At 42.0% G+C, this 21,854-nt stretch overlaps 1 protein-coding gene across 14 annotated transcripts in view; it reads right to left on the bottom strand.

Annotated features, from left to right (window-relative positions):
• Positions 1-8,074: 8,074 nt before the first annotated feature.
• Positions 8,075-21,854, bottom strand: part of LOC121296932 (myotubularin-related protein 3-like) — a 52,642-nt gene continuing 38,862 nt past the window's right edge. For 10 of the 14 annotated variants that reach the window (XM_041222874.1, XM_041222876.1, XM_041222877.1 and 7 more), the window contains 5 exons: positions 20,211-21,666; positions 18,588-18,698; positions 18,061-18,149; positions 15,779-15,805; positions 8,075-11,978 (listed from right to left, as the gene is read on the bottom strand). In XM_041222874.1, coding sequence (XP_041078808.1) covers positions 11,807-11,978; positions 15,779-15,805; positions 18,061-18,149; positions 18,588-18,698; positions 20,211-21,666 — 1,855 coding nt within the window. In that variant the 3' untranslated portion in view covers positions 8,075-11,806. The remainder of the gene's footprint in view (positions 11,979-15,778; positions 15,806-18,060; positions 18,150-18,587; positions 18,699-20,210; positions 21,667-21,854) is intronic. The other 4 variants (XM_041222878.1, XM_041222881.1, XM_041222879.1 and 1 more) reach the window with 3 other exon arrangements.

Here is a 21,854-nt window from a genome sequence, read left to right as displayed (position 1 = left end):
TGTTCGAAGATGTGATGTGATTGTGCTGTGTGTATGTGTGTGGCTCAGGTGCTGGTGGAAGTGTGTTCGAAGGTGTGATTTGACTGCTGTGTGTGTGTGTACGCTCAGGTGCTGTGGGAGGTGTGTTTGAAGGTGGTATGTGACTGCTGTGTGTGTGTGTGTGTGTGTGTGCTCAGGTGCTGGGGCATGTGTGTTATGTTTGTGCTCAGGTGCTGGGGGAGGTGTGTTTGCAGGTGTGATGTGATTGTGCTGTAGCTGTAGGTGTGTGCTCAGGTGCTGTGGGAGGTCTGTTCGAAGGTGTGATGTGATTGTATTGTGTGTGTGTGTGGGTGTGGGCCGCATTAAGGAGATCTCCGCAGAGGAGGGGCTGGTCACCGCAGCCTATGAGAGGAGATACGGGCAGTGGAGGTAACAAAGAATGCAAACACAGCCTTAGAAAACATTTTCCAGCCGTTTTTTATTCCTGTTGCTAATTGGTCCGGTTGTAATAGAAATGGAGTGTTAAGTTAGCCCCAGTTTTGTATAACTGGGCCCCTTTAGTAGATATCACATCTTCATCCCATCGTGGCTGCTTTTATAACTATAATGTTTGATCAGATTAACCCTTGAAGCCTTGGTAATGACACTTTTAATACAAATGCTCTATTGGTAAGTTCCACTTCATGACTTTTTTTTTTTGAGCCACCTGCCAAGTTTAATTGCTCTGCAAGGAATATTTGTTCTACAACAGCTACAGTTGTCGTCAGCATATTGTGGAACAATAAGAGGTCGTTTGGCTCATCAAGACTCGAGCATTCTAACTAAGGGAATCCAAATCCATAGTGATAATCCAAGTCAAATTATTTTTATAATGATCCTTTAGGTGGTACTCCTTCACCTGGTAAACTATTCCATGGATTCATTACTCTTTGTAAAAAGTGCTTCCCTTGTGTCCTGAGCTCTCTTGTCCTCCTCTCTGTGATAACCTCAGTTACCTGTCCTGTGTTTCCTGCAGCTGTGTTTACCAGGTGTCCAAGCTGTACCTGTACTGCCCCTCCGCCGGGCTCTTCTCCTGTCCTCTAGCCATGACTGACGGGGCCGCCAAGATCATTGAGGTGAGCGATTGTAAATCAGCACGGGACACACAGGAACTGTTCTGTATCTGTTTTCAGTACAGGCTGGTTCTCTTTCAGTCGATTAGTGTGTCGGGCCTCCTGGAAAAGCCATTCCGATAGCTGACCTCTCATGACCCCAAGCATTTCTGGACCTCGGGCCAGTGGATGACCGAACGCAGGGGCGGCTCTGATGTTGTTAGGGAAGGTTACAAACGGAGCCCAGTTCAGCATTTCAGTATATTAATATTTAATTTGATGCAATATCTCACTAGATTGCAACTTCCGAACAAATCCAAATGCACTGCACTTATTTTTATATAGGTTCCAAACTGTTGCAACGTATCATTTTTGTAATATAGTCATGATGGGACCTTTCTTCATTGGCACATTAGGAGAAGCAGTAAAATGACATGAAAGGCAGTGACATTTCAATAGCTCTCTCGTGACAGTTACTACACTGATATTAAAGGTATAGGATTGATAAGATGTGCTGTTTTACAACGCAGTTTATGAGAAGTCATGGTTCTTCATTATTCTTTCAACTCCTTAATAAGGTTTATTTTAGTGAATTATTTTATGTTTGTAACATTCTTTCCTCCACTGCTGTAAATACAGTACATTACCATGACTACATCCACTGTGTGCTCATGTTCCCCGAGTGGCTCACCTGGTAAAAGCACTGCTGCATGGCGTGTGAGGTGAGTCATACAACGCAGAGTCGCTGGTCTTCACTTGGGATTCTGAAGGGAGCATTGCATTGGCTCTGGTGCTCCCATGGGTTAGGGAAGCAAAACCGTCAGGGACTGTTTCTCCTCATTGCGCCACAGCGAACCCTGCTGGCCAGGCGCCCAGCGAGTTCAGAGCGGACACCTGCAGGGCTGGTCTTTGTCATCCAGAGGCTGGTAGTTTGCTGACATCTGGAATAGTTATAAAATAATGGAATTATTTATCCATTGATATGTTAGAACCAAGATATGAAGAAGGGGAAGAACCAAATGAAAGTCAGTGTGTAACCTAGAGCCAAGGTGGAAAGAAACACTGAGGATATATAGTATAGACACTTACCATTAGTAACTATGAGTGGTTTTCCTTGCAGCCAGTGGGATGGAGACACTGGCGAAGCCCCAGCCAGATACAACCTACCGGCTCTACGGCTTCAAGTGGTTCACCTCTGCCACCGACTCGGACATGACACTGACCCTCGCCAGGGTGGTGGACGAGCACGGGCAAACCCTGCAGGTGAAGAGCTGGCTTTAAACTGGAACAAACCCAAACACAAAACATGCCAGCAAGATCACTCTGAGTCGTTACACTACACCACTATCTTTAGTTGCCTGGCTGCCTCTGTTTTGTAACATTGGGTATTTGTGGTGAGTGAGAACAGGTGCAGAGGTGATGCAGTGCAAGAATAATCACAGACAGGAAACTATAATCCATTTGGAAAAGGGGTCTTTTTATTTTTAAATCCCGGTCTGGTAATGTGGCAAAGTGCCCACCCCTGTGTGTATTTTCTGTTGTGTTAATGTTGGTGTATAGTCATTGGTGCACGGGATATAAATGTGTCTGTGTAACACAAATGTTTAAAATGTATATTTATATTTAGGCACGAGGATTGCACAGCACTTTACGTGCAAGTAACATAATAATATGTGAGCATGGGGAATTGCACTTTATTAATTCACGTGCAGTTGTACCGCGACTCCAATTGAATGATTGATTAGCAATCGAGTCTCGGTACAGCTGCATAAATGTTACATGTTTTCACCCACTCGGTGTTTTGTATGTTCGGTGACTGGAGAATGCCAGGGGTCGAGGTCAGTTCTGCTTGGCCGGAGGGGTCAGTGTGGCCGGAGCCCCACCAGAGGGAGCTGCCGGCTATGAAAAAGGGGTGAGAGGTCAGGAGACCACCTTTCCCCGCAGCAATTTCGCTGCAGGAGTTCTGGGGGCTGGAGTCCCCCCAGAGGAAGCTGCTGGCTATAAAGTGGGGAGAGGTTAGGAGACCACCTTCCCCCGCAGCAGTTTTGCTGCCGGCAATCTTGGGGGAGGTCTGGAGACCACCTTCCTCCGCAGCTGTTTCGCTGCCAGAGATCTTGGGGGAGGTCTGGAGACCACCAACCCCAGCAGCAGAATGATTGATTAGCAATAGAGTCTCAGTACAGCTGCATAAAAGCTGCATGTTTTCACCCACTCAGGGTTTTGTGTGTTCGGTGAGTGGAGAATGGAGAGAATTAAGAACGAGAAAACAAAATATATATATATAACCGTTGTTTTCACTCACCTTGTTTGTTTGTTAGTCCACTGTTTGTTTAAGTGTTAGTCTGTTTTGTTTGTCTGTTTATTTTGGCCTCACATGCCGTGTGCTGTTTTTGTTACAACCTTTTTATTTACTGTTCTGTTCACTCATTAAATGCTGAGCGAAACCATTCGCTCAGCTCCACCAAACTTCACCCCTCTGTGTTTATTTCCTGGTTCCTGTTTCTGGTCTGACGTCCCCCACTCCGGCCGTCTTTGTGACAGGTGACCAAACAATAAGCTTCGGCAGTACACACCAATGTGTAATGCACAGAGGTAGAAATGAAAAGGGGTTGCAGCCCAAACAATAAATACACGTTATCCTCCCCACAATAATACTTGCCATGGCCCCCAGTCCAGATGCATGCAGTAGTGCTCGTGGTGGGTGATAACAATTTATTTAGTGACTGTGATGAAGTTGCCCTAGGCGACAGCCCCGGATACGTGTTAGCCGTCTGGTGGTTCACAAAGACAATTACTAACAGACACGCTTGCGTGCTTAATGTGTTGCTGACCATATCATTGACCATGCTGCTGTAAAATAAGCCATTTTCATCACAGTACATTATATCTTGATTAAGTAGTTGAAGTTACACCACAACTGGGCTTTTTTGGTTAATTGAATATTAAAATATTCATTGATTTATAAAGAAAGTCACAATTATTGAATAAATGATTGCAGTGCTACAGTATGCTTGTGTGGTTGTGTTCTCAGGGCAGTAAAGGGCTGTCTCTGTTCTACGTGGAGGTCAGGGATGAGCAGGGCAATTTGAACAACATCGAGGTGCAGCAGCTGAAGGACAAACTGGGAACTAGGCAGGTCCCCACTCCGGAGCTGCTGCTGGATGGGGTGCGAGCCCAGTGGGTAAGAGCCACCGGTGCACATTGAAATCTAGAAAGTGTCCACTCTCTGAGGGACGTTGATTTCTTTTTGCTTCTCCCTCACATTAGATCTCTGAGTAGGGAAGAGGAGTGGCTTCTGTTGCCAACATGCTGACGATTACCCAGATTCACGACGTCATCTCTGCAGTCAGGTGCATGAGAAGGTAGGTGTTGAGAGAACAGTCAATACGTAAGCATGTCACTCCGTGGCAATGAAGCCTGATGGGGTGTAGTGTGGGATAATTATTTCATTTTTTTTTAATAAAGCCCATTTTTTGTTCTGTTTTAAATGGAAACTCCTTGTGATATGTATGTTACATTATAAAGTACATTATAAAGTAAACATTCTGTAGGTTTAAAGTTGTTTTTGATCTATTGTCATTATTGAGAAGGTGGTGTTTGTAGACAAAGTTGGAATCTTTGGAGAAATAGCCAAAAAGCATGGATGCATCACACTCTTGTTATGCACGTATTGTTTGAGAACATGTTCATAGACTATTTAGAAACAGCAGTTATAATATACATGTTAATCCACAGCATGATACAATATATTCCAAATTATATGCATTGTGCTTATCCTGCTACACCTTGCACTGTGCACAGTGTTGTTTATACATATATACATTGTACTGTGCATTGGGCTACCTCCCTTCAGGTGTTGTGAGCAGGGTCTGTGCCCAGTTGTTACCAAAGAGAAAACAGGTTGCTGTAGCTGTAACTCCTCCTCCGTGGTTATGGATTGGAGTATGAGGGGAGCCCCGTCGTCAGAGGAAGACCGTAATACACCCAGCACACCCACCCTTTCACTGCCTCCAGACAGGCTACAATGAGAGGGGAGTTCACAGAGTATTGCTCTGATAGGTACAGTGCTGAACAAACTCTCTTTATACAAAGAAAAATGAAGAATCTGTTTACTGGGCAGGGTAAAGTAGCAGTTAAAACAAATACACACTAAAATAATGCCACAGGACTAGCGCAGGCTGACTGATTCGCTTTAAATGCGCCTTTGTTGTTTGTGCGGATGCCCCTTCGCTCCTACTGTACCTATTGGAATCATCACAGTTTAGTTTTCTCTATGTCCTGTATGTATTTCATACAACGGATAACATAGTTGTAGCATTGTGTAGGGTTTCTAAAAAGGGTCTTGTATTCTCTGTGCCATAATATCCTATTGTATCTATAGAGGCAGTGCAAATTCAAATTCAATCAAATTATAAATTGTTGAACTGACAGGTCTGGTTATAATTAGATTCATTTTTCCTACCATGCAGTAGTAACCTGGTCAGCTTTTACGGATCATACCAAATCCAGCAGTGCCTTAAAATTATTTAAAAAAAAAAAAAGGTTTTGTCATTTTTCTTCTTATTGTCTTGAAAGTTTTTTTTTTTGAAAAAGAAGAAGAATAATCATGTAAACTTGGTGCCTCAACTAAATGCAAAATAAACAGATAAGTAAATGTCATTGCGGGGTGACTGTATGATCTGGTGTTGGGCTATTTCAGTGTTAGTTTATGCTGTTATAAATCAGGCTATTGTCTGCAAGGGGAATGGACAGGATTTGTTACTAATGTAGATGGTAGAGGAATGGGATGGTAAGCAGAGGTGTTTAAGGAGCAGTTATTACTGCTGAAAAAAAACAAAAAGAAAGTTATTTTCTTGACCACATCATGTTCACGGTCAGAATGAGTCCTGTGCTCCATTTTTTCCCCCAGATTAAATTCTGTTTCTCAACTATAAAATAACAAATGTGTATTAGCTACCTTTTAGTTCATCCTGTTATAGCAGCAGGAGCAGGTCTATGTAAGGGTCTTGTCTTCAAGGTTTTTTTTAAGCAGGGAAGGCATCTAGACTTATCCAGCCTCTAGAGAACCCAGTTCTGTAGAACCATTCTGGGTCTGCCTCAATCTGCTTCACAGTCCTGTTTACAGAAACTTTGTGTGAGAAAGAAGATTATAGCATTTAGCTATGTTGCAAACATTTAGTATACACGAGGGTACAAAACATTAGGAACACCTTCCTAATATTGAGTTGCACCCCCTTTTGCCCTCAGAACAGCCTCAATTCATCGGGGCATTGACTACAAGGTTACGAAAGGGTTCCACAGGGATGCTGGCCCATGTTGACTCCAGTGCTTCCCACAGTTGTGTAAAGTTGGCTGGTAGTGGATCTCTACTCTGAATAGCTCGTTCCATCTCATCCCACAGATGCTCAATTGGATTGAGATCGGGTGACTGGGCAGGCCACTGCAGTAAGCTGAATTCACTTTCATGTTCGTGGAACCATTCCTGGAAAATCCTAGTCTTGTGACATGGGGCATTATCCTGCTGAAAAAATCCATTAGCAGATGGATACACTGCTGCCATGAAGGGATGCACCTGATTGGCAATGATGTTCAGATACCCTGTGGCATTCAAACGTTGCTCCACTTTTAAGGGGGCTAATGTGTGCCCTGAAAGCACACCCCCACACCATCACGCCACCCCCATCAGCCTGCAATGTTGACATGCGGCATGATGGATGCATGTACTCATGTGGTTTTCTCCATACCCTAGTCCTCCCATCAGCGTGAAACAGAAGGATCCAGGATTCATCAGACCAGGCAATGTTTTTCCAATCCTCCAGTGTCCAGTGTTTTTGTTCCTTAGCCCACTGCAACCAGAGTTTCTTGTGTTTTGCTAAAAGAAGTAGAACTGTTAGGTCGTTGGCTACCATACCCCATTCGTGTCAAGGTATGACGAGTTGTGCATTCTTTTATGAGTCTTTCGGTACCAGTGTTGTACTGGACTGTCAGTTGACTAACTGCAGCCCATCTGTTGCTCTGCACAATTCGTGTCAGCCTCCTTTGGCCTCTTTCATCAATGAGCCGTTTTCGACCACTGGCCTGCTGTTGACTATATGTCCTTTGGGTGGTGGACTATCCTTGATACACACGGGAAACTGTTGAGAGTGAAAAACCCAGCAGCAGTTCTTCACACACTCAAACCAGCACGTCTGGCACCTACTACCATACCCCGTTCAAAGGCACTTAAATCTTTTGTCTTGCCCATTTACCCTCTGAATGGCACACATACACAATCATTGTGTCAAGGCTTAAAAATCCTTCTTCAGTCAGTGTAGATGAAGGGGAGACAGGTTAAAGTGGATTTAACAGGTTTCATCAATAAGGGATCATAGCTTTCACCTGGATTCACCTCGTCAGTCTATTTCATGGAAAGAGTAGGTGTGTAATGTTTTGAACACATTTATTGTATATACTGTACTTTAAAGGAAGGCTTTAACATCAATTTCTTTCTTTTTTATCTTTATTACTGGGTCTATTTTGGTTCATGTTTGCTTATTAATGCTTATTCAGGATATGGAAATATTTAAAGTACAACACTGTTGATGAAATATTGCAGCTTGGTTGCTCTCTTTTAAGTACCTGTATATATCAAATTTTTTTTTTGGGGGGGGGGGGGGGGGGGGGGGGGGGGGGGGGGGGGGGGGGGGGGGGGGGGGGGGGGGGGGGGGGGGGGGGGGGGGGGGGGGGGGGGGGGGGGGGGGGCGGGGGGGGGGGGGGGGGCTTTCACCTGGGGGGTGGGGGTTAGGCCGGGGGGGGGAAAGAGTAGGTGTGTAATGTTTTGAACCACTTCTTCACATTAAGAACAATTACATTTTTAGCTGCTTACTAACTTTTTAGCACCAATTCTGGAGTTCCAGGAGAACTTGCCACCCGTTTTTTAGGCTACCCCAATGCAAGACAATATGTGCCACTTAGCCAGGGTAACCTCTACCAACACATGAAAAGAAAAGTCAAGACACAACCACTCAGATTAGCAAATGCAACACGCAGATGCTAAAACGTGTATTTATTTAGATTTTTGAATCTCTACAGCGTAATGCTCTTCAAAGAAAATTGAACAAAAACAATATTTATACTAAGTAAGGTGCATTTGTTACAGGAAAATAGCTATGTACAGCTACAAATTCCCCTTTACAAAGAGAGAGAAAGAGAAAACTTAAAAGTGCTTTTAATGAAAAACAAGAATAATAAAAAAAAACAAAAAAACAACCTTGACAAGTTTGCTGTGAAGGCATATGCACAGGTATAATCACATTCCCAGGAACCCGTATTATTACCAATTGGCACCTGTCTATCTCTCTCTCAGGAGAAGCTTTGACCCCAAGCCCTAGCCTTTTTTAAACCTCTCTGGGACTTCCTCGCTGAAAAACAAAAACGCTCTGTACACTAAACCCCATAAAAAGAAAAGAAAAAAAAAAAAAGCAACAACTGGTGACACCTAAAGCCAGCCTCCAATCACCACCACCCCTTTGTGATAAAAGGACCTCTTTCCAAAATACTAGGGTTTCCCTGGGCCACACACACCTATACTTGCAACCATAACTTTTTTTAGTGAAACCTAATTTCAGCCAAGAAGTTTATCCTAAAATGTTATTTTTCTACAGAGTTATTTAACACTACTATGCAAGCCCACTGGATTTCACGTAGTGGAACCAACTGAAATCAAGCCTTCTTTCCTCCACTATTTTGCCCCCTTCCCATCATGATTCCTTAAACCTTGTTCCTCAAAACTGAGAGTTGAGGGAAGGGGAATGGAGTAGATGGATACAGTGGTGTGAAGTCTCTCGAATATCTGTGTATCACTCGAATGTCTCAAACAATAGCAATTGATATTTCTTTGGTGGGATGAAAAGAAAACAGTTCTAGCTTATATATATATATATATATATATATATATATATATATATATATATATATATATATATATATATATGAGAGAGAGAGAGAGAGAGAGAGAGAGAATTTCTTTACACAGAACCATAACTTTATTGTGTTTCTCATCTGTCACTAGAGATTTTGTGCAATGATCCTGCACTCCTGTCCACAAACCAATTGTAAAACACACATCTCATTTGAATCAGTTTAGCTTACCAGTAATAATCCCTTTAATTAACAATTGTTGAATTACTGTACATGAATCTGGATGTAGTCCCCAAAACTTTGAGGTCAGGATCTCCTATAAGTTGCTTGACTCGAGTTCCAGTGAGTGACTGGTAATGATTCGTCCACCCCGAGAAAATGCACTAAAAAAAAGGCCACCCATACTATAGCTGCCACTGTCTTATTCCAGATCCAAGTCCCAGTGCTGTTCCTTTGTGAATTCAAACAATTCTGAAAAATCTTCCCCTTTTAGCAATCTAGCACCACATCTACTTTATGACTAACAGTTCCACTGTGAAACAGAAGGGCTTGTGACTTACTCTTAATTCAACACAGAACTCAGGCAGGTGTGTCTGTGTAATCAAATAGGTGAATGCGCAAGTGCTTGTATGCAGAAATATTATAAGAGAGAAATAAAGTGAAAATCCATTAGAAATCAAATTACAAGGCTTGCGTACCATGTTCTATAAACACCTTGTAGTAGACTGTAGCTGTAGGGGCACAAACCAAAGGAGCAACTACACTTCTCAGAATATAGTGTGTGTAAAAAAAAAAAAAAAAAAGAAGTCTTTGCACACCCATCTTATGGCACTCAACAGACTGGGCTGCAGACTTAAAAAGGTGTCATAAACAAAACAAAACTTTCATCCCACTGTTGTGACTAATACACTACTTTCATGTCCTGCTAATGCACACCTGCTACATTATCTCCATCTATCTGCACCAGTCCTTCTCCTTTCAGCCCAGAGCCTATGAGAAGCTTGAGAAAACAGCCATGAGGACTCAAAACCTGAATAGGAATGAGCGAGAAGTATTCAATTTATTGCTAGCATTGCAATAGCTCACGGGGAGAGGATGGTATAATTGACCAAAAATGGTCGAAAAAATTGCCAAAAGCTCAAATAACAAAACTCAAAAGAGAAAATTGCTACGTGAAAATAATTCATCTTTCTTTCTCCATGGCTCTCACCCTTCCTGGATTTCGAGTTATTTAAAAAAAAATATGAAGCTGTAATCTTTTAACCATATGATGGGAATGATTGTACAAATCTAACTCCTGCACTGGCGATTCCCTCAATTATGAAACAGATCCTGTCTCATCCTAATAGTTGTATTTACTGTTAATTGTACTACTGCAAACCCAACTGGGTAGGTCTGCTGCCATCCCAACACTGCTCCACACCGCCAATGGTTCTTACAAATTTGGGATGACATTTAAGGTGCTTGTTTATGAGTTTTTGGATACGTTAAATGCTATATGCATGTACGTGTGTAGACCCTTCTGTTCTATTAATTGTCCCTGACCCCACTGTCTCCCTCCTGGGAGAGGTGGGTCTGGAGTTTCCTGGGGAGGAGTTGGTCTCTGGGCTATGTTTTACTTTCATTCAATGAGGAAGGTACTGCTTTGATCACATACAGGGTACTGTAAAATAAAAGTTTCTTTAAAGTAAATTACTTGTAGCAAGTTGTATTTTGAATAACGCTGTGTCTGGGTTTAGTGAACATTGCCTCCTGATCCATGCTCTCCATTGCAGGTATGAGGTGACTCAGAGTGCAGAATCGGATCGAACATGCACAGAACTTTGTAAAGGGACATTCATCATACACGTGTCAGTCTGTACAATTTGGAAATGTATATCCTTTGACTGGACATCATGTTTTCTATCTACTGCCTTGTACAATATATTTATATGTACACACTGCAGAGGTGTGGGATATTTTCAGATTTATTTATTTATTTTTAAACTTTTAATAGCTTTAATGTTCAGTATTTGTTTGAGGTGGGAGAACTGACCCTAACGGATTATGTTCAAACCTGGTTCAAGCAGGTAACACTTTCAAAACCAAGCTTACAACTGTGACCAAATCAAACTGCACCGCCCTGGACAATAGGTGTATGCCAATTCCACTTCAGAAAGGCCTGACAGGGGTGTCTTTTCACTCTTGTAGTTTATATCTCTAATGTCCCCAAATAAATCTAATGGCAGCCGATCTCCAGTCGTGTTTTCCATTTCTACTTCAGCCTCATGCTTTTTTTGTTTTCACACAAAATAAGATGAAACACTATTTTCCCTCAAATGGCTAGGTACTGTATTCAATTTGAACAATTCCAACAGCTTTTGCGAGATCAGGGTATATAGTCACACAACACATAAAATCCAGTCCATTTTCAACTCAATGGGCAAAGCACTGCACTCAACAGGTTTCTTAAAATACTCCTAATGTGATAGGAGGCTGCTTGAAAGTTCAGTGTGAAAGTAGCATAAATTAAGCAACTTCCTACCTCTCTGCAGTGACCAAAGGGGTCTTTCTAGCCTGCTTTACACCAGCTTGGCATTTCCCTAAACATAATCCCCACCCCAATAATAACTCCAGCAGTTCTGTGTGCACAGATCACTCATTGTATCCAAAGTGCTTAGCCTCCACCCCCGCACCCCATATACATGGCCATTTGTTTTTGTAAAATATATTATCTTATTTTCATATTTTCTTTCCAAGGCGACTCAGTTCGGCAGCAATGTGCGTGTTTGTGGGGGGCAGGGAGAAAAGCTTCCTTCCTCACCCCAGCCTCCGGTCCCCAAGGCTGGGTGCAGTCTCTAGTTGGAGCTGGCAGTAATGGGCTTCTCCAGTTCTAGCTCCAGGGTGGTGCTGTGCGGTTGAAGGCTGCCATAACAAGTCATGCACACACGGCTGGGCTCAAACAACTGCTGGCTGGGGACTGGGATCTTCTGGTCGCAGCATGTGGAGCAAAATACATTTCCACAGTTCCTGTTCCAAAAGAGGAATGATTTAGTTTCAAATATGGAAATTGATTTTTTAAATGTAAGTGTGTGCTCTTATTTCTTCCAAGAAGTATTTTTTATAGCTCCCTACAAATCTCTGTTAAAACTGAAAAAAAAATCCATCTATACTTTACTACTAATAATTTTAGCTAATAAAAATTTCATTTTTGCACTTCTATTTGCTACATAGATCTGAAATGAGCAGTTTTTATAGAAAAACAGCAAATATGTATTTTCACTTTAAAACAGAAACCTGGTACTACACTGGGTTAAAGCAGTTCTCAGTTTGCTTGCCTTGCCTTCCAGGAAGTTTGATACTGCTCTACTTCCTTGGCCATTCACCTCTGTCTTCTGGGTCAAAGAAGAATGAAAGAATGTCAGTCAGTAGGGGACTGATAATGGGAAAGAAACCAGTGCGGGTGGGGACAATTTCATATGACAGGTGAAATCAGCCAGAAAGTGCAAAGGCATGGCTGGCAAACTTTGTAGAACCACGTCATCTTTTAAACTGAAAATACACGTTTGCTACAACATGTGTTTCTTTCAAAACTGCACATCTATTGATATCTATATCAAAAATGTATGGGGTTATTTTGTTAATATTTTACAAACTACACTGTCCAAATGCCACTTATTCCAAGGGGATACTTACTAATAGGGAAATGTGTGATAGACATAAAGCCATTTGTTTTTAGTCTGATTGGCAGCTCATTTTGAGTATATGGATATACTTGCAAGGTTGTTTGTTGTACAGAAAACAAACCTCCCCCAAAAGCTATAAAACACTAAATAGTGCTGAATTTAAATATACAAGTGCAGGTGCGGCTCCCAATCTGAACTCCAATTGAAGACACAGAGAAAGACTTGTTGAACATTTTCTTTTAATATTTCTAAAAAAACAAAACAAATCTTGCAAAAGATTTATTTCCTACAACTACTTAATAGAAATATATTGAGGGAGATGTAATGGCTGGGTTATATTTAGAAAAAAAGAAAGATTGTACATGTTTATTTAATATGAACCACAACTTTAAAAAAAGTGGTATTAACTGATGCAATCCTTTCTAAAATACGAGGCAAAGTTACTATAACTGGAATCTACTTGGTGTGGATGACCACTCGCAGTACTCAACAGTTTCCTAGTGCGCAATGGAAATGCCCCCTCTGGATGCCCAGCAAAGAAGCCAAGCCAGATCTTTCTACGTTTTCCAGTAAACGAGTCTGTTGTCCAATTCAGTTCAATGCATGCACCACAGAATAAAACATTCAGCACAAGACATGCAGTCATGCACATGCAGGAGGGGTGGCCTGGTGAATAACACTGCAGCAGCAAGGGCTCTCATCGACTCTGTATTTTGCAACAGACTGTCAATCTTTTTATACTTCAGGTTGATACAATGGTTAAATGTAGTAATTATGTTTCTGTTGCTGCCTGTTTTAAGATAAATAAAAATGTCAAAAGCTGGGTTTTGAATGTGTTTCTAACTGGAGAAAAAAAGAAAAAAAAAACACCCAAACCGACTAAGAAATGTCACCTTTAAAATCACCATGTAATGTCAGCCTGCAAATACAGAAATTGATCCATTAATACCCCCTGATTGTCCATATCAAAGCCACATTAGGTGCCTGTGTGACTAATCAACCCTTTAGCTGCCAGGACTGTAACCCTATGTGGGAATCGCTTAAAAAAAATCGCATGGAGCCACATTTTCCATCTTATTACAATGTATGTGTTCTGCTGTATTAAATGATCTTCAGATGACATTTTTGCTGTTTTTACTATACAATAAAACACACACACACACACACACACACAGTCAAAAGTTTGAGTACACTTGCTAGAAACTAGGTTTTTTTCATAATTGACAATGTTTTACGTCGTATACGTTTATGTAAATACTTGAAAATGAAAACACATGTTACAATATACAAAACAAAACATAAAGAGTATCAAAGCTATGTTCAAGAAAATTGTCTCTAAATCTTGGATTCCTCAAAATAGCCACCCTTTGCCTTAATAACAGCCTCACAAACACGAGGCATTCAGTTAACAAGTTTCAGCAGGAAATCACCCGACATGTCTTCCCAGAGATGTAGGGCACTTGTGGGTAGCTTTGCTTTGACTCTTCTGTCCAGTTTGTCCCATACAAGTTCTATGGGATTGAGGTCTGGAGACTGGGCAGGCCAGGTCATTAGATTGAGTTGTCCTTCACTTTCCTTCTTCGCCAGATAGTTCTTGCACAACTTTTTGAGGTGTGCTTCGGGTCATTATCTTGCTGAAGAATGAAGGACTGCCCAACTAGCTGTAATCCTGATGGAATGGCATGCCTCTGAAGTATGCTACGATAGCCATGCTGCTTGAGCTTGCCATGGACTTGGTAAAGATCACCAACTCTGTCACCAGCAAAGCAACCCTAGACCATGACACAGCCTCCTCCATGCTTGACAGTGAGAACCACACATGCAGAACTCATGCGCTCACCCTCTCTGCGTCTTACGAATACTCGGTGGTTGGACCCAAACATTTCAAATTTTGACTCGTCGGTCCATAAGACCAACTTCCACTCCTCAAACGTCCAGTTTCTGTGTTTTTTGGCTCAGGCAAGTCTCTTCCTCTTATTCTGCACTCTTAACAATGGTTTCTTTGCAGCAATTCTTCCAGTTAGGCCAGCTTCATGCAATCTCCTCTAAAGATTTTAGTAGCATTTAGCTGAGCTTGTATTTCAGGGGCAGTTAATCGCCGGTTTAGCAGACTTGTGACTCGAATTAACTTGTTCTCTGATTCTGAGGTCACCCTTGGCCTGCCTGACCTTGTTCGGTCCTCATGAGTGCCAGTTTCTTCAAATAGTTTGATGGTCTTGGCCACAGCAGTTACAGACACTTGCAAAGTTCTTGAAATTCGTCTTAAAGATTGACCTTCATTTCTTAAAGTAATTACAGACTTACTTTTTTCTTTGCTTAACTGAGCGTGTTCTGCCATTTTTTGCTCTCTTACATTCAGGAATGACAAACTTGTGCCTATGCTACCTATATTTATAGTAATCATGGACCCTCACCTGTTAACAATAATTGGTGACAAAAGGTTAATTAGGTAACATGCTAGTTAACTCAGAGAACATCTAACAAAGACACTTTTTATACTTAGGCCAGTGTTCTATCACCGTGTTATACACATTTCAGACTTTTAACTGACTTAGGCTTCAGACTGAAAGATTTACATTTTCATTTAAAAATTAAATTTCTGAATGCAATTCACTTATGATTATCAGCTTATATAAGTGCACATATCATATAATGAAATATTAAGTTTCTAGACAAGTTTATACAGTTAAAAGCATAGATAATCATGAAAAACCTGGTTTCAAGCAGGTATACTCAAACTTTTGACTGGTACTGTGTGTGTGTGTGTGTGTGTGTGTATATATATATATATATATATATATATATATATATATATATATATATATATATATATATATATATATATAATATATATAAGATTAACGTGTCATAATAAGTGTGCTGCATCATGAATGAACTCATGATTACAGAGCAATCCACTATGGTAGAAACCAAAATGTTTAAACTGAAGTGAAGAGGAGTGAACCCTGCTTATTAAAACAGAGCTACAGGGTTTGAGTGATGGCTATCACTGGGGATGGAAATGAAATCAAAACAGCTTTGCAGAAAAGGAAGGTTAAAACAAAACACACAAAGCAAAAAATAGGTGTTAGAATAAATTTGCATGAGTGAAGAGACAGAGAGGACTGATGAACAGATTCTCACCAGGCTTCCTTAACAGGCTCCCTGTCCCTATAAGGAAGAGGGGAAACAGCGGACAGTAACACCGGTCAGAAGGCAGGGCCAAGGTTGGGCAAAATCTCAGTGATACTGGACAGTGCCTGCTTTTAGAATAAGCTTGTTCCATACATTTTGATCCTTATGAGGTCCAAATAATTTTTGCTTGGTGGATATGCGTTTACAGGTCTCTACAGCACTTAATTCTACTAATGCCCACTATCTATCCATTAAATCGATTCATCCATTCAAAGCACTATCCAAATATACCACTATCCTTTCATCTGTCTATTTATCCACTAGCTAAGCTTCCTTTTCCCTGTACGCTTTACCCTCTCTAGTGCACTGTTCACCATGGCCTCATCTTTCAGTCAATGTGTGTAACCTATTCCAAGCACTCCCTCCTGTCTGTTCAAAATGCTTTTCTACCCGTCCTGCCATTAAAAGCGCTCTTGCAGGCTCCTTTAAGTAATCTCTCGTTCCACTCATCCTGCTTAACAGTTCAACCCATCTTGAGTACTCAAGATGTAGACACACATCTATCTACAGCCTATGCTTTAACTCAAGAGTTGCTGAAATGCTTTTAAAATCTGTTTTTATGAATTAAATATATATTTTACTTGAAACTTGTACCTATTAAAATATACTTAAAAAAAAAATACTGGCACTCATAAGCTGGTGATTTGTGAATACAGTCTAATATTAAAATTCTAGGAAAGTTGTGGTCTTATTAATAATGCTCTCGGATGAAAAACGAGGCTTTAATTAAACTGGGGTTTGACAGTTATCTTACTGCTAATCAAAACAACACGTCTGTCAGTCAGTAACCAAGGATATAAATAACGTATTACAGGTGCTCTATGAAAAGTGCAGACAGTGTGACCTAAATAAATGACAACATGTAGAATAGAAAATGCAAATGTGTCCAGATAAAGCCTTGGCTAGCTTTGCGCACAGGTGTCATTAATAGGGTATAACAACCATCTATTAATGACACCTGTGCACCAAGCTACCGAGTCCAGTCATATTAAAAAATCACGTATCTGATAATTTCTGGTGCTCTGTTGGTGTATGTACAGTTTCATTACACTTTGCTGTTTGTGCACTATATTTGGAAATGGCTTGTATTTTTTTAAAACTATGTATGAATGTTCTAAATGTAATTTGTAGGTAATGGGCTGCACTTCCACTTCACAATCCCGTGAGGTGCGATTAGCCGTTTCTGAGCTCGACAGTCACTTTTCTAATTGACTAGTCAGCGATCCAGTTCTAACCCTAGTCATTACCATTAAAATGCACTGTTTGTAGAATAATTGCTTGTACTAAATCAAATATGGGCAAGTGGTAATTACTCAGCAGGTCATTGCATTTTCCATATAGTGTAAATTTACCTTCATCTTTAAATCCTGATAGGTGCACATTTGTAAACAGCGCCATTTAATAAACACTAGCAGTCTGGTTTTCATTATGAATGCTTTTGGATGAAACACTACTGTGCAAAGTAATTGTCCACACATTCAGTGCTTCTTTAACAGCTTCTATTCTTCATCCAAATTAATAGAGGGGGATACAAATTAAGAGCATCTTGCCAATTTCTACTATGGCATCTACATTTTATAACTGCATACATTCTTCAAAAATCAATCAGATTTACGATTTTCAGTCAGATGTCTGCTCAACCTAAAATGCTCCCTTGAGCCACTGTCTACCTATACAGATTGATCTTACAATGATCTATACAAGTGCAAAAGCAGTTCCTGTTTTAGCCAGCCTGGACCTGGTGACGCCCACAGGCAGCAAGGAAATGATTCAACTCGGGAGAAAAGGGGGGGGGGTCAGGAATCATGATGGAAATCACTCTCTTGCTGCCTGTGCTTTGATAGAAGACTTAAACTAGATGAGAGATTGGGACAGATGAAATGCCATGTGTAATATTCAAAACTAAACATTTGGAGGAATTAAAACAAATAAAACAAAATAATGAGAAGTAAATAGGATGGCTGTGAAGTGTAACTAAGAACTTTCCAATCTTTAGTTAAGCGACAGGAGATTGTGAACCCTTTAGATTCAGTATTCAGAACGGAGAGACCTGAGTACTGGGCCAGCACATTCAGCATAGAGTTTGGTAACGGGGATGCTCAAATAACTAAATCTGACAGCCACCTCCAGATCAGAGATCTTGTAACCAGTACATTCAGTTTGAGCCCATTGGAAGACTAGAGAGATAGAGATTTGATACTGGGAGTTGTGGAAGTAGGAGGTTGCCATACCTGCAGTGGTGTTTCCTGCTGGCCAGCCAGAACCTGCTCTCACACCCATAGCACTGTGGAGCCAGGTGGTCAGGGTACCACCGAGTCACCTGCAAACACAAAGCAGACACTAAGCAAGCATGTACCTCCCAGCGGACAGCATGACACGGATGCTGAGCTAACTGCATTTATGTACACTACAGGGCTTGGATTCATTCACTTTTGAGCGAAATAGAACCTGCAACACTTCTGAAATGCATTCTGCTGCTCGTCTATGCAGTTTGGAAAGCTAGACCAATAAATTACTACAATTACTACAACTGGCTTTTAGCCAGAACATTATTTATCTTAACCTCATGAAACAGAACACCTTTTTGAAACTTTTAAAAAGAAAATTATTTTTATTTTTTATAAGGCAACCAGGTATCAAGTTAAAGTATTAGGCTAGGCTAAATCCAATGGGAAACAGTAGCAACATTCTGGACTAGAAGAGCCACTCCAGCACATTGCACCCACTACAGAAGTACATCCTGATATAGTACTCTCACCTCAGTGTCCTGTTTATCTACTTGCTCCCAGCTGGCCTCAGAGAAGAGCTCAGTGCTGCAGCGAGACAAGCAGCTCTGATCAAGGTTGCTCTCCGAGTCTGGTGTTGAGGTCTGGAACAAAGGGGAAAGAGGGAGCTTTGAAAGAGGCCACAAGACAGGAGGCAGAGTGTTACGATGTACAGTCCGTTCACCTAAACTGAACAACTGCCAAGCCACAGCTTACTTTTAGAAAGGGGGTTTTAAATAGTAATGCATATTTAATACTCAGATCTGGGGTCACTGAAAGTGGCTTATTTCAAATGAGTCAGAAGAATTTGTTTTTGGATCATTAAAACAGGAAATCCAAAGCCAGCTGCTCCCTCTCAAATGTGTTACCCTCTCCAATTGCTTTAAAATGGTTAATGTGTATGTGCCCCTTTCTGTGTCAAACTGAGGTAGAACAGACTGTAACCTGCAAATATTTATAAAAATCGCTCTCAATAGCCTTGCCCACTAAATCTTTGAATTTGCAATATAGTGTTTTCCAAAACCAGAAATATTATTGCTCTGCACACACATTTACTAACACCATGTAACAATTTTTTTTTGTTTTTGTTCCTGGGTAATAAGTGTTATTTCCTAATTGCTTATGCCTCAAAAGTATAGAAAATGGCTATTATTCCCCACAAACTTTGCTTTTGTGACCAGGACAGTGATATTTCAAAATATCACTATTTCCAATGGGAAAACGGGCAAATGTGTGTCTTTTCGTTCACATAAAGTATTTTTGTATTACGATGATACTGTATTTACAGTATAATTGTAAATCTCGAAAAACTACTCATTTCTAAATCTTTTGTAGTCATTTTTGTATTACTTTAGTATAAATACATGTTAATTTGGAATCGTATGTTGCTTTTTTCTGACTTTATGTGAACGAAAAGACACACATTTGCCCGTTTTCCCATTGGAAATAGTGATATTTTGAAATATCACTGTCCTGGTCACAAAAGCAAAGTTTGTGGGGAATAATAGCCATTTTCTATACTTTTGATGCATAAGCAATTAGGAAATAACACTTACTACCCAGGAACAAAAACCGTGTTACATAGTGTAATTAAAATCAGTAGAATAAACCTACAAATCTAGCGCACACAAAAGGAGGGTCAGTTGTAATTTACTGCTATGGGGCACCCTTATTATCTTTATAGAAATCAACCATACTAATTATTTTATTAAAACTAGCTGCAGTATTTAAAGCATTCAGTGAGAGCGCTTCCCTTACAAGTATATTTTTTGCATTCCCTTTAGACATTACACCCCCATTAGAATGTTTGAAACAGTAATTTTATTGTACAAATTGTTAAGGAAGAAAGAAAAGAAACCTCAACACATCCACTGCTTCATTTAAAACATTTGAATCAATTAAACCCCTTGGCCCAGTCCTAGACTATTAAATTAATTCATTACAAGTATTACGTATGAAATGGAGAGACTCCCCAGGCCCACAGTTGCCTACCCCTGCCCTTCACCATTTCCTAATGCAGTCTCACACAGCACACCAGGACTGCCCTTAATCCCACTCTATAATGCTGAGATGGATCACTTCAAGCCTACACTTTCCCCTCCCAGGCTGTGCCTCACCACTTCATCTCCTGTGTCCCCATTGATCCTCAGGGAGTTGTTGAAGTGCTGGCTCTCCAGCCGGCTCCAGAGCTCCTGCACCTGCTTCTTAAGAGTTTCCACCTCCAGTTGGTGTCCTGCCTCGATTTGCCGCAGCCGCTGCTGGATGATGTCATTGTAGACAGCCAGCCCATCGTCGTCCAGGTGACTGCGGGCTGGCTGCTCTGGGCTGGGGGGAGGTCGTCCCATGAAGCTGTGTGGGCACCGGTGTTGACAGACGGAGCTGCCGCTGCCACGAGCGTGAAGAGCCAGGGAGCCACAGCTGGCTGCTGATATCTGCCGGCTGAGAGAGACCCTTTCCCCGTTGGGGTAGTGACCGTTGATCCGTGGCAGATGGGGGGGCCAGGGTTCCCCTTCTGAGACCTCTCCGTTGCAGACTGGCTCTTCTTGCTTGAATTCGCCAGAAAGGTTGGGGAGCAAGGCACTTTGGGATAACCTGTGGCCACCATTTAAAGTCCTTGGTGTGTCCGTTTCTGACTGAACCTCCCTGCTCCCTTCCCCTTCAGGGCAGGGCAGTGGACTCTCTGCCCCGTTAGACAGCCTGGAGGAAAGGCAGGCTGTCGGCACCCCCTCTTGCCTCCCCTCTTCCTCTGTCAGAGTCTCTGTGGAGCTCTCCATCAGTGAGGCTCTGTCCTCCAGCCTCTCAGGAGCAAGAGAGGGAGGGGGGCTATGCTGGGGTGTGGTGTAGTGGCTCTCAGACTCATTTGACTCCATAGATACTGCCTGGCTGTAGCCATTGGCAATAGTCCTAAACACAGGACCACTCAATCCAGCCAGGATTGGAACCCTGCTGATAGAGTTTGAGAGTCCTGCTGGGTCTTGAGCAACATATGACTCTGGGGATTCAGAGGCATGGTCACGAGCGGACTTCTTGTTTTCCAGGGCAGGGAGTGCAGGCGGCAGAGGTGGGGGAGGTGGCAGGGCTGGCAAATCCTCTTGCTGTGGTTTGTCAGTAGAGTCGCTGTTCATCTCTTTCTTAGGATCCTCTGCTCCACTCTCCTCTTTTGTCGCCTCATGAAGGATGTTTTCCATCTGCCCCTCGGCCACTCCTACCTCCACTAACAACTCTGCCTCGAGAGTGCTGTCCGTCGTAGGCCCACTGGCTCCTGGTTTAGCTTTCTGCCACACGGCTGGTGTGTTTCCCTGTAGGGACCCCTCCTCATCTTCCTCATCTTCTTCTTGCTCTCCTCCCCTGGGCCCTTCCTCCCGGGGATTGCTGGCCCTACCCCCTGCGGGAGGCCCCTCCCCCTGATCCTGCCTGCCCCCCTCAGGCCCCACGTTGAGTTCCAGTGAGCGGCAGTGGTCCTGCCACTTTTCATTCAGACTCGGGTCACTGGAGCGCCGGTTAGGAGCCAGTGAGCCTCCTGCCTCGCAGGCGCTGGGCAGATTGTCAAAGGACCTGGTCTTTGGGAGCCTGCCGGGGTACAGAACAAAAAAATAAACAGACAATGTTAAAACAGGAAGACAGTATATAGTGTGCATTTCACTTCATTAGTGCAGCAACTTTCATTAACAGGGCCTGGGGAAACAGTTGGAAATGAAGTGGAAATATACCCTGGACAGAGGAAAGGAGATACTTCTTCATACAGAGAGTGTTAAATACAT

This window comes from Polyodon spathula, chromosome 22, assembly GCF_017654505.1.
Source record: "Polyodon spathula isolate WHYD16114869_AA chromosome 22, ASM1765450v1, whole genome shotgun sequence".
In the NCBI taxonomy this organism is placed as follows: domain Eukaryota; kingdom Metazoa; phylum Chordata; class Actinopteri; order Acipenseriformes; family Polyodontidae; genus Polyodon; species Polyodon spathula.
Note: the sequence above shows the minus strand (reverse complement) of the source record. Positions and strands in the feature narration are given on the sequence as shown.